The sequence below is a fragment of the Microtus oregoni genome, unplaced genomic scaffold, assembly GCF_018167655.1.
Source record: "Microtus oregoni isolate MIOR12 unplaced genomic scaffold, Mior012 000010F_ref0000083, whole genome shotgun sequence".
NCBI lineage: Eukaryota > Metazoa > Chordata > Mammalia > Rodentia > Cricetidae > Microtus > Microtus oregoni.
In genome coordinates, this window is record NW_024543069.1 from 8198046 (window position 1) to 8214280 (window position 16235).

Genomic DNA, 16235 nt, shown 5'->3' on the forward strand with positions numbered 1-16235 from the left:
CCCGAGTTCAATGTCTAAGAACCCAAATACAAAACAAGATGTAATTCAGTCACAATTCTGGGGCGACAGAGACAGGCAGATCCCTGGGGCTTACAGGCCCTGCCTTAACTTAGAAAGTCCCAGGCCAATAGGAGACCCTGTTTTAAACAAACCAAAATAATCATCCACAAGGTGACATCCAAGGAATGACAACTGAGGTCTCCCCTGCTCTCTACCTATACTCTCACCTCTCTCTCTCTCTCTCTTTCTCTCTCTCTCTCTCTTTCCCTCTCCACCCTCTGCTTCCATAGTATAAAGTATATAGTATAATAGTATATAAGCTGATATTTGACAATATGTTTATCCTGAGACTTGCATGTCAATCGTTGGAGTTAATTAGCATCCTTGGGTCTTTAACTATTCCTAGACAAAGCCTTAACCTCACAAATTGTGCAATTAGTATGGGGTTCCCAAGTGCCAACTTGATTCAGAACCCATGAGCATAAATTTAATTAACGGTGGAACTTGTTTCTTATGTTGGGCTCTGTTCCATTTGTGCTGGAACACACTGAAAGACAGCCTTCTAGCTGGCAGGCCTGCTATGAGACGGCCAAGGCCATTCAGAGAAAGAAGAAAATCACGAGACTTCAGACTCTATGTGTAATTGGCGTTCACCGGCTTTAAGAAGCCTGCCCTGCCTTCTGGGTCTGTCCTGACAAGGAGTGAAGAGAGTGGCCCAGAGGATCTAACCTCTCTGATTCAGCATCAGCTCTTTCTGTTCCAGGCGGACCATCCCACCAAGGCGGTGACAAATTTCCGATCCCCCTATGAAGAGCAGCTGGAACAGCAGAGACTGGCAGCAAGGAGGGATGAGGAAGCCCAGAGACTGAGAGAACACCAGGAAGCTTTGCACCAACAGAGGCTGCGGGACCACTTGCTACGCCAACAGCAGCAGGAGCAGCTCCTGGCCAGGGAGGGGGCTCCGCAAAAGCAGGCAGAGCATGAGGAAGACCGGCAGCCGCAGCACCCGGAGCAGCTACGGTATCCTGCCCCTTCCCTTGGGGGTGTAGACGATCCTTCCTCTGGTGACAGATCAGCTTTGTGTATATGTAGCCCTTGAACACGTGGTAAGAGGGCAGGCTCATATGGCTCGTGTAGACACGGTAGAAAAACATATTGGTCAATTAAGTGCTAGATCCTTAATTTTAGCATAGCTTTTCCCCCCCAAAGGTGGTAGTTATGGACTGAGAAGGTGACTTGGTGATAAAGGGCTTGCCCCAGAAACTTTACGACCTAAATTCACATCCCTAGAATCTGTGTAAATCTAAGTTCAGTGGCCCAAAGCCTGTAATCCCAGGGCTAGTACAACAGGATGGGAAACAGAGACAAGAGAATCTCTGGAAACTTGCAGCCAGATCGCCTGGAGTGTGTGGGGGCAAACAGCAAAAAGGGGGCCTTGTTTCAAACAAGGTTGATGTCAAGGATAATGGACAAGGTTTTCTTCAGATCGCTTGGCATGTGCTGTAGCATGTTGGTGCTTGTCTCGCAAAACTTACATGCACACACATCACACACACGAAATAATAAACAAACAAGTGGAATAGATCTCAAAATAGACTAGCAGATTAGTTCTAACTTTATTGTGTCGTGGAATGACATTTTACCTCCTAAAGTATACTTTGAAAACATATCTGGTGTCACTATTATATTTTATTGTGTATCTAAATCTCAGAACCAAGTTATGGCTTATGTTTAAAGTTGAAAACTCCTTACTTATCCCTGTCTTGAAAGATAAATGACCTTTCCCAAGCCGTGCCTGTTAATTTTCATTTCTGAATTTATGTCCCTGGCAGGCAGCAAGTTCAATACAATGCCGTGGAGAATGACATCGGGCAGGGGGCAGAGGACCAGGGAATCCACGAAGAAGAGGGAGGAGGTGAGACGCATTTGAGGGTGACCTCTCAGATAACTCGGTCCTGTCCCACCGTATCGACAAACACATGGTGCAGCATCCACATGCAGAGTGCGCACCTGAGTGATGCACAGGGCAGCTGTGACTCAGGCTTATGCTGTTGTCACATGTGCCCCAAGGGCTGGCACAAAGATTTACCGCTCTGAAAACTTGTGGAGACTGGCTTTTTTCCCCGTGCCTGCTCCCTTCTGTTGAATCTCATTGTGTGCTTAGTAGCTGTTTCTGACAAACAATCGTAGGATTGCTATCCTTTAGGACATTTCTGTACTTTCTACTTAGCTGGGAAATTTTACACCCTCGCTTAAATTTATGACAAACATCTAGCATGATATTTGTCACATGCTGCTTCCCTTGGAGACAGAGCCCAAGTTAACTCTGCTTGGCCCCTCTGACTCCTACAGATGTTTGATTTTTCCAGAAAGTGTCAGAAGAAAAGCAAAGGCATGCATTGAATCAGCAACCTATTGTGGTGCTTTGTGACCCTCAGAGTCAAGAAATTGTTGCCTTTATGTCCCCCGTGGGTCACTTTAGCTTCTTTCATTTGTTATTCATAAGGCTAAGAGCTGCTGGCTCCCTCTCCTTTAATAAGGCCTCCTGTGCACTCGCAGCCTCCCAGCAGGCTCCCCTGCTTCTTTATTATGTGCAGACTCAATAACTCTCTATATACTTAACCCTCCCTCTTCTGTCTAACTTTTAAATTATTTACAGTTTTTGTGTGCACTTATAAGTCTGTGAATCCGAGTACATTTCCCCCCTCCCTCCATGGATATCAACTAAACTCTTACGTTACTATAAACACAAGATGTGTTTCCTGGCAGCGACCTGTGTGCTTCTCAGTTCACAGTTGTTGTTGTTCACTTTTAAATGTCCTAATCTTGGGAAACTCTTTCTAACATCAACCAAAAATTTAATCGTGTAGACATTCTTTTAATATGAAAGTTTTGGCCGTTGCTTTCATATCTGGTGGGGAGACAGCAGTCTCTGCTATCAACATCCCTTAAGAAGGATAGAATGGTGCATTCATCCCTCCATTTGACATGCAGCCTGGAGAAAGGTTAGCATTGCTTAGAAAACAAAAAAAGAAAGCCAAAAATCCAGACAAGCCACCACCCAAAATGAAGGTGAGATAGGGTGGAGTGATCGCCAGGGAAGCTGCTGTAGGCTGCTCTTAGAGGGGAAAATCCTGCATGATCCGTTTAGGGCTGACTATGGTTCCTTTGCTTTGCTAGCCTATGAAAGAGATAACCATCGCCAAGATGAAGCGGAAGGAGATCCAGGCAACAGGCAGGAACCTCATGAACCAGGGCCCCAAGAAGCTGACCCAGAAGCTGAGGCAGATGTAAGTTTCCTCTGCTAGTCCCCAGGGTTAGTAACTCACCAGGCAGGCCAGAGGAAAATGTGGCTTCTGGCTCCAGATGTGCTTTCTCATCCGACAGAAGAGGACATCTTACATAACTGTGTCGGAACAAAACACAAGTGTTTAACTGCAAATCATGTTGTGGGGATCCCTCCCAGAATCACAGCTAGCAGAGGCATGAGCAGCCAAGGGATTAGAATAAAACTCAGGAACAGCTGGATTTGCTCAGTTTCTGCATCAAAACATTCTGAGAGTTATGATCCTGTGTTGATTTTCTCACACTTTTCAACACAGTAGAACTTTGGGGCCAACATCTCCATGTGACAATTCTTATAAAAAAGCTTCAGGGATGGCTGAAATTCTCTTTCAAAATACACCACTATAGCAAATTTCCCAAGACCTTTATCATAAGAATGAGCTCTGTTAACTGGCAAACAGTTCTCCCAAGGCTTGGACCTAGAGAGGAAGAAGCAGAAGGATGAATTCTATTGATTCAGGATGCTAAGTACATGTGGCTTCCTAAGGGCATGTTCTATTCACCTAGAGACTAAACCCAGGGTTAGGGTCTAAACAAGTCTTGGATTTGGGAGAAATTCAGATGAAGGCTGGCCCCTAAAAGAATACCAAGGGATCGATCGCCAGGTGGTTTGACTACTTCTGCTCCAGCCTTCCAAGTGACCAGGTATCTTTCAGGCTGGGTGCTTAGCAATTCTGGTTTCTTCAAGCTCTGCTTCCTCCTGTGGGAGTGTGAGGACTTGGGCTGGAGGATGCTCTAGGGATTTAAAAGAAATTGACTTTGTCATCTTATAGGGTGATTAAACTGAAACCTAGAAGAGCAAACTTGAAAGGCATTGAAAAACACAGTGCTCTCAAAGACTGCACGGAGGGGCAAGGCAGTGTAGACATTAGAGAAAGGACTTCATGTTTGTTTAGTGTGTTGTGTGGTCTGTTGGCATGTGTCATGTGACTTGGTTCCTACCCAGCTGTCTAGTTACCTTCTTAGTAACAATGAGTAAGGATATACAGCTTCAAATTTGAAAAGAAGTGATTAGGTGCCAAGATAGGGTACTCAGTTCAGAATGTAATTATGTGGATGCCTGGTTAGCCTTTGTATTGACTGAGAACAAGACCCTCACCCTTCACCTTGGGCAGTCTAGGTCCTTAACCCTAATCAGGAACAATGGAAGCAATTGTGGAATGAATCCAGCTTTGTGTTTTGTGTAGCTGATGCTTGCAGTCTATGTTACCTATTTATTACATATAGACTTTAATAAATCAATACTCACATTGGGGTGACATTCAATCCCTGATGTTTTATGAGTTCTGTCTAAATTGATCCACGGAACTGGAAGGAAGAGCCAGGTCCTTCACCATTATCATTGTCAGGTCATTCTGGTCATTGCTTGGAGCCCTCTGATGCAGATGGCATTTCTATTTACCTGGCACTAAGATGGGACAGAATACCTTCTCTTCCCTGTTCTGCGATAGCATTTAGGAAAATATGCAGCTGGAAACCTAGCTCTGAACTTCTTCTAGTAATTGAAGCAGGAACACATGAGGGAATGAGAAAATATCCCTTGATAGCAAGAAAGCCAGAGGACAAAAACCTGCAAGTGTGTAAGAGGAGATGAAGACCACCAGTGGGGAAGGGTTCAGTATGACAGACACTTATGTTTAGGATCTGCTGTGGGACTCCTGGCTGGTGGCATCTGATCCTTGACTCTCCTGACATCTTTTTGTTTGTTGCAGCCAGTGCACTAGAAAAGATAGGCCTTTTATCGTCTTCTTCTAACTAGACATTGCCAGTCACCTCATTATTGTATTTGATGTGACACTACCCCCCTCCATCCACCTCTGTAACCCTCTCAACTATTGTTTGGTTGGAGTTGGGAATAGAATTGGTGTTTCTATTATGAACTTTTTTTTTTTAATAAAGAAGTTACTTAGTGTTGTTTTTCTGTGGGGAGTAGGTTACAGTTCCTTCTTTATCCCCCACACATATGGCCAATAATTCATTCAAGAAAGCCTACAAGGCAAGAGATTACCAAGTAATTGGAATTAGGTGTGATGGTGATGACTTCTCATTTATATTGAGAGCTGTGTCATTTGCACTTGAAGCTTCCAGCCAGGGCTGTGCAGTAATAAACCACTGGACCCTGCAGGGAGCTCTTGACCATGCTTAAGTAGCTCGGGGAATTGTAGAAAGAGCCCCTGGTCTGCACAGCACTGAGAGGCTGAGCCCCGTCTGTGGCTTCAGCATCTCATGGAGAGCAGTTCCCACTTCAGTCAGCATCCCCTGGCTTACCAAAGGATTGGGGATGCCCACCTCAGGATGATTGTGAAGATGGGTGTTATTTAACAGGTGTGCTAGGGGCTTAAATGGATAACCGCAGTAATTGCGATGTCAGTTCATTTGAAAGGCATTTGTGGGACACAATTACTCAGAGCTGCCTTGGAAATACCTTTGATGGTGCGTTGTCTGATTTCTCCTATCCCTTTCTAAAGCGGTATCACTCTGCTTCGTGATAGTCCTAGTTGATAAAGAAATTTGGCATGCCTCAAATAGATCATTTATTGTGGCGTTCTTTGTCTGCCCTGTCTCTTTGTTAGGTTTTCCTCTTGGTTCTGTCAGTATGGACTTTCCCATCAGCCACTTTTTAGCTTTTTTACATGTTAAAATTTTCTGGCAGGGGGCTGTGGAGAAACCTCAGTTAGTAAAGTCCTGGCTGCTTCATCTCCAGCACCCACATAAAAAGACAAGTGTGATGGTGCATCTTATAATGCCAGCTTGGGGGAGCAGGAACCTGAATACCCAGGCTCCATAACCAGCCAGTCTAGCTTAATGGATGGGCCCCATGTTTCACTATAAGATAATCTATCTAAAAGTAGAATGTGAACTGCTCCTGAGGAGTGACCCCTGTAATTAACCTCTGGTCTCCACGTTCATGTGCACTCCTGGGCAGGTACATATAGGTGCACGTGCATACACTTGTACACAGGGAACCACCGCATATACCTCACACCCACAAATTTCTTGCACAGGGAAGTTTGGATGAAACTCAACGTAGCAGTAAAAGGAGTTATTATTTGCCCTCCTAACTCTCTCCTGCCTCGATTATTACTGATCTCTTTTTCCTCCAGTTAGCCCTCTGACTTGCATGGGCACTGGTGGCTATGCAGTGAAGCTTTTATTACTTACTGCTAGAGCGTTGAGGAGTCACTCACACAAATGAAGTACTATTTGCACCTCCTCTATGGATCTGATTCTTCCTACTGACAAAGCAAGAGGAGTTCTGTCTTGGACATTGAGATATTTATTACTTTGCAAGTCTTGGGAAAAGTTTGACATGAACAGTCCTGTGAAGTTGTTGCCAGGCATGTTTTGGGATGAATTTTGCCGCGGCCCAGTCACGACAGGTGCATACGTCCCAGGGAAGAGGCATGTAGATTAGAAATGTTAGGTAGGAGGAACTGCAATATAAAAGAAACACAGAGACACAGGATAGTACTGGGAGGGCAACTCAGTGTATACTGTATACTGAATTTCCCCGTGTTTAATTTCCATACGCTTTTATACCCCAATACAAAAAGGGGCGAAGAAGACAAAAGACTGCTTTAACATGTCACCAAGGACAACCAGAACAGTTGCTTGCTTCAATACTTGAGACATCAAGTCATTATTTCCTGAGTAAAGCATTTAGTGTTTTGGGTAGGATATGCAGTGAATACACCCTGGACCAAGTATCCTGTAGGCAGCCACTCCCTATGTCAAACTTCCTATTTTAAAAATGAAGGAACAGGAATAGGCTTGAATTCTCTGACCTTTGCGCAGGGTGGTGCAGATCCACCTCTATGGGCCATCTTAATGTCCAAAACACCAAGTAACCACACCCTACGTCAGGATTTGTGGCCAACCTGTTGTCAAGAACTTTGGAAAAGCTTCAAGCTCAAACTCTCTGACCTCCAGACAAGGTGGAACAGACTCACATCTGTGGGTCCCCACATGAAGTACAGTCTCCTTTCCTGACTCTGTCTTGACGTTTCCATTGAAATCTGTTTATTTTATGAACGTTTTCCAGACGGCAGCTGTGGAGGATATCAACCCAGCAGACGACCCCAACAATCAAGGGGAAGATGAATTTGAGGAAGCTGAGCAAGTGAGAGAAGAAAACCTGCCAGAGGAAAGTGAAGAGCAAAGACCAAGGGAGCCCAAGCGAGAGAACGCAGACATGGAAGAGCACTTGGTGGTAAGATGACGCCTGTTGTGAAGAGTGGGTTCGGCCTGAGCATCTTAGTGAATGCCTCCTTTGCTGCAAAAGCATATAGTTCTGTGGGTTGAGAGACAGTTTGCCACATCAGCACAAAGTCCGGCTTTGGACCCTGTGTAAGATGATATGCCTGTACCCCAAGAGTGAGGGAAGGGATGACACATACTCCTTTTGAGAAGTGAACATTGAGCATTGTCTGGTTACGGATGCATTTACGTGTTCACTTTTCATCACAATGTGCCCATTTATTGACCCAGAATCTTGTGAGATGCTTCTCCAAGGTACGGTATCATGAGCATCTCCTTTTGTTTCAACAGATGGCAGGGAATCCAGACCAGCAGGAGGATAATGTTGATGAGCAGTACCAGGAAGAAGGAGAGGAAGAGGTATATGATTGGATGTATGGGACTGGGCACACTGGGAATACTACCTTCAGACAAACCTCGGCTCTGTTGACTTTGACATTCAGACTTAAATCAGAGAGATTTTTAAATGATCTAAAATTTGGAATCAAGAAGACCTCTGGCAGACATAGATCCATGTGGTGTTTTTGAGTATCCATCCATGCATTTTCCCACATCAGAGAAGAACAAGGCTCTCTACATCCAGGGAGTATGCACTAACACATGCAACTTTCTTTCTGGAATCTTCTCTACGCCTTCTCAGGGAGATCCCACAGAGTGAACTGGGACCCATCGAATCCACTCCAAGTAGTTCTAGAAATTCGCCAGTCTTTCCTGCTGACCTCTTCCTTCATATGAGTGCAGAATCTTAATTAAGCTTGATAATGAGGGCGGGGTCACCTGGCGAGTCAGAGGCCATGAGCTCAGTCTGCAGCACCCTCCACCAAAAGAAAAAGGGAAAGAAAAAGAAAGGAGGAGGTAAAATACAAAAGGAACTGGGCTTCACTTGAATTAAAATGCATTTAGATGGAGTTTCTTAATATTAAATTTTAATTTGCTTTCCATCATAGATTTCTGGCATATTACCACTAATGAATCTTATATAAAACCTATCCCAGTATCTTATTCCTCTGATGCATCAGTGAGGGTGGTGAGTGATTTTTCTGTCGCAGCTGTCTTTTTAGTGAACTCTATGTGGCAGTGTCTTAGAGTTTTACCTCTACGAAGAGACACCATGACCACAACAATTCTTTTTTTATTGATTTTATTGAGCTTTACAGTTTTCTGTGCTCCCCTCCCTGCCTCTCCCCTCCCCTTCAACCCTCCCCCATGGTCCCCATGCTCCCAGTTTTCTCAGGAGATCTTGTCTTTTTTCTACTTCCCATGTAGATTAGATCCATGTACGTTTCTCTTAGGGTCCTCCTTGTTGTCTAGGTTCTCTGGGATTGTGAATTGTAGGTTGGTTTTCTTTCCTTTATGTTGAAAAACCATATGATAAGGTGAGTGAGTACATATGATAATTGTCTTTCTGGATCTAGCTTACTTCACTCAATATGATGTTTTCTAGCTCCATCCATTTGCCTACAGATTTCAAGATGTCATTATTTGTTTTTCTGCTGTGTAGTACTCTACTGTGTAAATGTACCACATTTTCCTTATCCGTTCTTTGGTCAATTCCTCTTTAAGGGCCTCAAAATTTCTCCTAAAATTAATTTTTAGATCACTTTATCCTGCTTCATCTATATTTGGTTGTTCAAGTCTTGCTGTTGTGGGGTCTTTAGGTTTTACTGGTGTTGTGTTGCTCTTTGTGGTGTTGCGTGTATTCTTACCTTGTCTACCTATCTTTTCCTCTGATTGGTGTAGTCGGGGCTGTCTCTGACTCTGGTGATCAATCTTCCAGGTGCCAGGTGGATCCAAGGCTCAGATGGTTGCTCCCTGTGTTGCAGTCAGTTTTATGGTTCCAGTCATCCCAGGGTTTGCTCTGCTCCTGTGAAGTTCACTGTCTCAGACCTGCTGCAGCCTAGGTTGCTGGCTTAGTCCCGTTTCTGTAAATGTCCCTGGTCTGGATCCACTCCTGTGGAGGTCCCTGACTTGGGCTGAGTCCCACAAAGGTCTCTGGCTCTGATCTATTCCCTTGGAGGTCCCAGACTCCAGTGCACCTGGACCCGCAGATGTCCTGGCTCAGGCATACTCTCTCAAAGGTCCCAGACTCATGCCCAGACCTGCAGAGGTCCTGGCTCAAGTCTACTCCCTTAGAGGTACCAGTCTCACTGCTGGACCCACAGAGGTCTCTTTCTCCAGCCCACTCCCTCAGCAGTCGCTCCCCTGTACCTGCTCCTGTGGAGTTCACTGTCTCAGGCCTGCTCTGGCCTAGGTTGCAGACTCAGTCCTATCTCCATAAATGTCCCTGGCCTGGATCTGCTCCTGCTCCTGTGGAGTTTGCTGTCTCAGGTGTGCTCCGTCCTGTTTCCATAAATGCCCCAGGTCTGGATCTGCTCCTGGTCCTATGGAGTTCCCACAGCAATTCTTATAAAGGAAAATATATAATTTAGGCTGACTTACATTTCAGAGGTGTAGTTTGTTATTGTCACAATGGGAAGCATGACAGCACGCAGGCCGACATAGACGTTACTAAAGAGGCAGCTAGTTCAACATCCTGATGGGCCGGTAGTAGGAAGAGAGTGAGCCACTGGGCCTGGCTTGAGCTTCTGAAACCGCAAAGCCTACCAACAATGGCACACTTCCTCCAATAAGGACACACTCACTCCACAAGGACACATGTCTAAATCCTTTCCAATAATACTACTCCCTGTGAACTTATGGGGGCCATTTTCATTCAAACTACCATGATGTGTATGGTTTGCATCAGGTCACGAAACCACATTTACTCCCTCCATAGACAAGTCAGTACTTCCCAAGTTAAAGCACTGGTTAAGAGCCACCTCATCATTGGGTCTTGGGAACAGAAGGCTTTGTCCCTGGGGAGAAAACACAGGTGAGATGGCAAACATTTGATGGTCTAGAGACAGGCCTCCCAGGAAGAGAGCAAGCTCAGAGGGTTTGTGCTCTGCAGTTGGGCACATGCACCCTCAGCTGCCTTCATGAATCACTGCCTTGTTCTTTCTGCCTCTGTCAGCTTTTTAGAGCCAATGCTAAAATTTGTGCTTATCCCAAGGAAAGAGAAAATGATGCTGCCCTTTATGACCACGGCCATGCTGTCTGTAACAGGCTTGATCTCTGCATCCCTCCTGCATTTCCCCTGCTGCTGTTTATCTTCATGAAGACCCAGAGATTGGCTTTTCGAAAAGAGCATTGGAGAAAGTAGCAGCCTTGAATATTAAGACATTTGCGGGAGAAAGCTATTCATCAGGGCTGCTTTTGTAACAGGATGTCTGGACCAGTAGTCCTTTGTTTCCTTAAGGAGGATAAGGGGGAGCTCTGAGGGATTAAGAGAGAAAGGGTTCACCTTGGCTTCCTTTTAAAAATTCAGCAGGGTAAACATAAAAGTTTAATCAGTATTTGCTGATTTCTTCGCAGCTCTGTAGTGTGATCCCTTAAGGTGAAGGAGAGAAACCCTGAGCTGTGAGCGGTATCTAGAATGGGAAGGAAAGAAAGCCAGGACGGAAAAAAAAGGAAGACAGGAAAGAGTAGGCATGAAGGCAGAGAGGCTTGTGCTCTTCCACTGCAGCCAGCACCCAGAAGCGGTCCTTCCCGTCCCTGCTTCCGTTGTTCCTCTCCTTGGCTCAGTCTGACTGCTAACACTGTTGGTGAAGCCCCAGGCACACACGCATGCACTCAGGCATGCAGGTATGCAGGCATGCATGTGCCTGTCATTTGGGACTACTGTCTACAACTCTCTGAACGCTTTTCTTTCCAGTCTTAGCTGCCTTCCTGTCTACTGAGCATCCCTTGCACAAACTATATTGAATTATTCAGTCCTTTGCATTATTCCGAGGCCTTCCTTAGAGGCCTGAAGAGCAGCTAGTAAGGATGAGGTGCTGAGCAACCCACAGCAAGATGAACAGTGAACTAGAAGCATGGACGCATTGCATTGTTTTAGTGTGGGAGGGGGAAATGGGTCCCGTTCATGACACACTTTCAAAGTAGGGAGCTCTGTAAGATCCTGCTAAGAAGGGAGGTAGGGAAGCCTTTTGAATGGGCACAGGTTTTTTAAACCATGCAGGTCAGCCATTGTAGCTAACGCTTTTGAAGGTCTTTGACTGTCTCACAGCCACTACCTCTGAAACTTCTCATGCTCAGCTTCTTAAGGCTAGGTTCCCTAGATACACAGTTCTCTCATATGTAGAAGGAAAGTGTCACTGCTTATACGAGCACTAAATCAGCTGCTGTTGTTTGCTTTGTTTTGTTTAACCACTAAGCAAGGTTTGCCCCATTTGGTAGGATACTTTTCTGCAATTTCTGAAGCTACAACTTTTCAGGCTACAAATGAGAAGTAGAGTGTTGTGGTATTTTTGATAAAGCCTGTGCTAGCTGTAGCAGGATATTAAGGCAAACTGTTGTGGATGGTGTATGTAATGGTCAGAGGTGAGCTTTTGACCTGGGGCTGTCAGCTTAAGCATGTCGTAAAGCTCAGGAATACAATATCATCTCTTCTTCTTTAGTAATGCAGTTAAGATGAACTTGGGTTACTTTTGTTTCCAATATGATTGATGCATTAATACTATATAAGTAAGAGTCTGTTGTGTCTATGGCTAAAATATTTTTAATTAATTAATTTATTTATTTATTAAAGATTTCTGTCTCTTCCCCGCTACCACCTCCCATTCCCCCCCCTCCAATCAAGTCCCCCTCCCTCGTCAGCCCAAAGAGCAATCAGGGTTCCCTGACCTGTGGGAAGTCCAAGGACCACCCACCTCCATCCAGGTCTAGTAAGGTGAGCATCCAAACTGCCTAGGCTCCCCCAAAGCCAGTACGTGCAGTAGGATCAAAAACCCATTGCCATTGTTCTTGAGTTCTCAGTAGTCCTCATTGTCCACTATGTTCAGTGAGTCCGGTTTTATCCCAGGCTTTTTCAGACCCAGGCCAGCTCAAGAAACTAGACCGTAAAAGGCTAATCAACCCAATTATAAAATGGGGCACTGAGCTGAACAAAGAATTCTCAACAGAAGAAGTTCAAATGGCCAAAAGACACTTAAGGTCATGCTCAACTTCCTTAGCGATCAGGGAAATGCAAATCAAGACAACTCTATGGCTAAAATATTATAGAATATAATTTTTGATTAATCAAAGAGACATTTAAATCATCAGTTTACAACTATAATTATGACAATTGGGGCACAAACTAAAATTTCTACAGTAGACCCACTGAGTAGAGAAAGGGAGAAACGTTCTTAGAAAGTTTATTAATTCCCCCCATACATCCTTAACCAGCATCCACTGTACTCAGAAATAGATCATCCTGTCTCAGCTGTGACCAGGAGTCACTTTGAGAAGCCCATGAAGAATACAAACCGCTAGAACAACTCTGCCCTGTGGAATTTGGATCTTCTCTTTCAAGGGCCCTAAAAATCAGAGCCCTTCAGAAGCTCACTTTCCATGCAGTAGATACTGATATTTCGGGATCTTCTGTTTAGATAAATAGTCCTAGGGAGAGCAGCTCTAGATCAACTTCGCAAAATGTCACCAGCCAGGTGGTGTTGGCGCACGCCTTTAATCCCCGCCCAGGACGGGGGGAGGCAGAGGCAGGTGGATCTCTTTGAGTTCGCAGCCAGCCTGGTCTACAAGAGGTAGTTCCAGGCCAGGCACCACCAGAGAAGCCCTGTCTTGAAAAACAAAAGTAAATAAATAAAACAAGACCAAAAAAAAAAAAAAAAGTGTGGGCTCCTGAACTTATGTGAACGGTTACACACATTTGCTAAACATTTTCTCATTGAATGCTTAAAAAAGGACCCGCAGCTCTCAGACTGCTCCTACCCCAACACACACATAATCACCAAATGCTGTGAATTTTTATTCAACACTTTTATTGCATGTATAAGAAATCTGAGCTGGGGCTGGAGAGATGGCTCAGTGGTTAAGAGCACTGCCTGCTCTTCCAAAGGTCCTGAGTTCAATTCCCAGCAACCACATGGTGGCTCACAACCATCTGTAAAGACGTCTGGCGCCCTCACCTGGCCTTCAGGCATACAGACAGAATATTGTATACATAATAAATAAATAAATATTAAAAAAAAAGAAAAAAAAAGAAATCTGAGCTTCAGAGAGGAGAGTTATGTTTTTCAGAATCATATAATTTGTTGTTTATTGTTCAATTCTAACTACAGCTTACCCAGGGATAGTGTAAGGTTAACATTATTAAATCTACCAAGAACTCAAAGTTAATGGGAGGGAGTTCTTTGTGGGAGTAATATAGAAAGAACAATAGAACCAGAAAGTCATCATGATGTAACTCTTGAATAAAACAATCGACTTAAGACATAGTCATCAATGCATGACATCACTACCTGAACAGAGGTTAAGAGAACTTGCTGTGGAGCATGGGCTGTCAACATCTGATGTCACTGACCAAGGACGACCTTGCTGTAATTAGAACAAACATGCACAGGGTGCATGCTGTCAAGATGAAACCAGGAAGTTTTCAGCCCCGCTTCTGAAATGCCCTTGGCTTTTACATTGAAGCCAAATTTGCTCACACTTAATGCTAGCTTCACTCACAGGAAATATAAGGACCTAGAGGGATGGCTGGAGCGATGGCTGAAGGCATACCAGACTGAAGTGCACCTAGAGTTTTGTTTTTTTTTTTTTAAGAAAAAAGAATGAAAGGAATCCCGTGTTATGCGTAATCTTTGTTTAGATTGTGGTTAGGGCAAAGTGACTGCACATGGATTCTTATAACAGTTAGCATCTTACACTAGTAAGATGTAGTGGCATTTCAGTTATATTTTAATAAAGCCAACCCTTTATTGTAGGAAGACTCACAGTTGTTGTCCCTGTACTGAAAAGGCTGTTGTACAAAAGGACCACAGGTTAATGCCTGATTGGGTCACTTAATGAGTTTCCATGTCAAAAAGTTAGTCAAGAAAGTGTGATTGTGGGCTAGCCAGTATATATATATAGCACAGGGTTACCGAAGCTATCAGATGTTGTGATAACACATTGTTTGTATAGAGAGACGTGCATTGCCAGAGATGTATACCATGGAGAATGTACTTGCCATTACATGGAAACGGCAAGATGTGTAGAAATTTTAAGACTAATTCAGCAAAAGGCTGAGGCAATGTTTCGGTAAAATATTTACGATATAAGGGTGAATGTTTGAGTTAGGTTTGTAGCAATTACATTTAAAAAAAAACTAAAAATCTTGATAGCACACACTTGTAATTCTTCCATTGGGAAGACAGGAAGAGGAGGGTCCCTGGGGCTCACAGGCCAGACTAGGCAAATAGGTGAGCTTCAGGATCGATGAGAGACTGAGTTTAAAAAATAAATAGGGTGAAAGATTGAGGAAAACACCTGACATTGACTTCTGACCTCCCACTTCTGGTGCACCTGCACACACACACACACACACACACACACACACACACACACACTCATAAACATATACACACAGAGGCATATACGTAATTCATTGAAAAAGTAGTCATGTCATAGATGAAGCAAGTATGGCCATCTTGAGATTAATGGCTATAAAAGTCTTACTAAGTGATTCTCTTTATTGGCACTTTATTGAGGGTTACCATAATGAAAACTGTTTCCCCAGCATGCTGAAACAAATCTGTAATCAGAGCACTCCAGGAATTGAGGCAGGGAGATTGTGAGCTTGAGATGATGACACCCTGCCTGAAACCAAAGCAAAACAAAAAAATCAACCTCACTGTTTATATAGAAAGAAATGTTTAGAGACAAGCCCTTTGTTCAGGTTTGTCTTTCTACACAATATAAATTAAGAGGTAGAAAACTCCAATAAACACAACCTGTTTTGTAAATACAGTTTTATTGAAACAGAGAGCCAGGTTCGTCTTTGAGAATCACACTAACTTTTAAATTTCTCTTTTTGACAGTTTCATATATTAATATAATAAATTTTAACCTTTTTCCCCTCCATTACCCTTTCCCATCCTCTACCTTCATCCCACTCCCTTTCCCTCTGGGATGCTTCTTTTCAACGATTCTTCTTCCTACATTCACATCTTCCTATTTGATGTGGCCCACTGAGTTGAATTAGAATTTCTTGCCCAAGCATAAGCAGGAGGTGATTTACTGGAGCACATGCATCTTCTCAGTGCTACGCCACTGAAGAAAAAGGCACCTGTTCCTCCAGCAATCATTAACTGCCGACAGTTTCTCCAGAGGTGTATTGCACATTTCCGTATGCCTACTGGACAAGTCAAACTTTTGAATTGTATCATTTTTCAATGTTCATTTAGTTCCTTTTTTTTGTAAAGATGTGCAATTTTGAATGAATGTCCTAGAAATCGGAACATTTCGCCACACATGTTTAAAGGGGAAAGCTTCAGTCGGTATTTGTGATTGTGTTTTAGGTTCAGGAAGATCTGACTGAAGAGAAGAAAAGGGAATTAGAGCGCAATGCTGAAGAGACCTATGGTGAAAACGTATGTTTATTTCTTTGTGAGCGTGAGTGTGTATGTGTGCAGGAATGTGTGTCTTTGCCTACACTGCTGTGGCATGTCACAGTTACACATCTAAATCACACCCATCCACACAGAGACCAGCTGCACACTCTCTGTACCTCTAAGTAAATTTAGCAGGCCCTCCTAGAATTAAGAAACGTT

The 16235-nt window shown here is 43.9% G+C and overlaps 1 protein-coding gene across 2 annotated transcripts in view; it reads left to right on the plus strand.

Annotated features, from left to right (window-relative positions):
- Golim4 (golgi integral membrane protein 4) overlaps nt 1-16235 on the plus strand; it is a 75195-nt gene that overhangs the window by 56927 nt on the left and 2033 nt on the right. For both annotated transcript variants that reach the window (XM_041659293.1, XM_041659294.1), the window contains 6 exons: nt 764-1020; nt 1833-1915; nt 3181-3290; nt 7388-7555; nt 7894-7962; nt 15984-16055. In XM_041659293.1, the coding sequence (XP_041515227.1) occupies nt 764-1020; nt 1833-1915; nt 3181-3290; nt 7388-7555; nt 7894-7962; nt 15984-16055 (759 nt within the window). The remainder of the gene's footprint in view (nt 1-763; nt 1021-1832; nt 1916-3180; nt 3291-7387; nt 7556-7893; nt 7963-15983; nt 16056-16235) is intronic.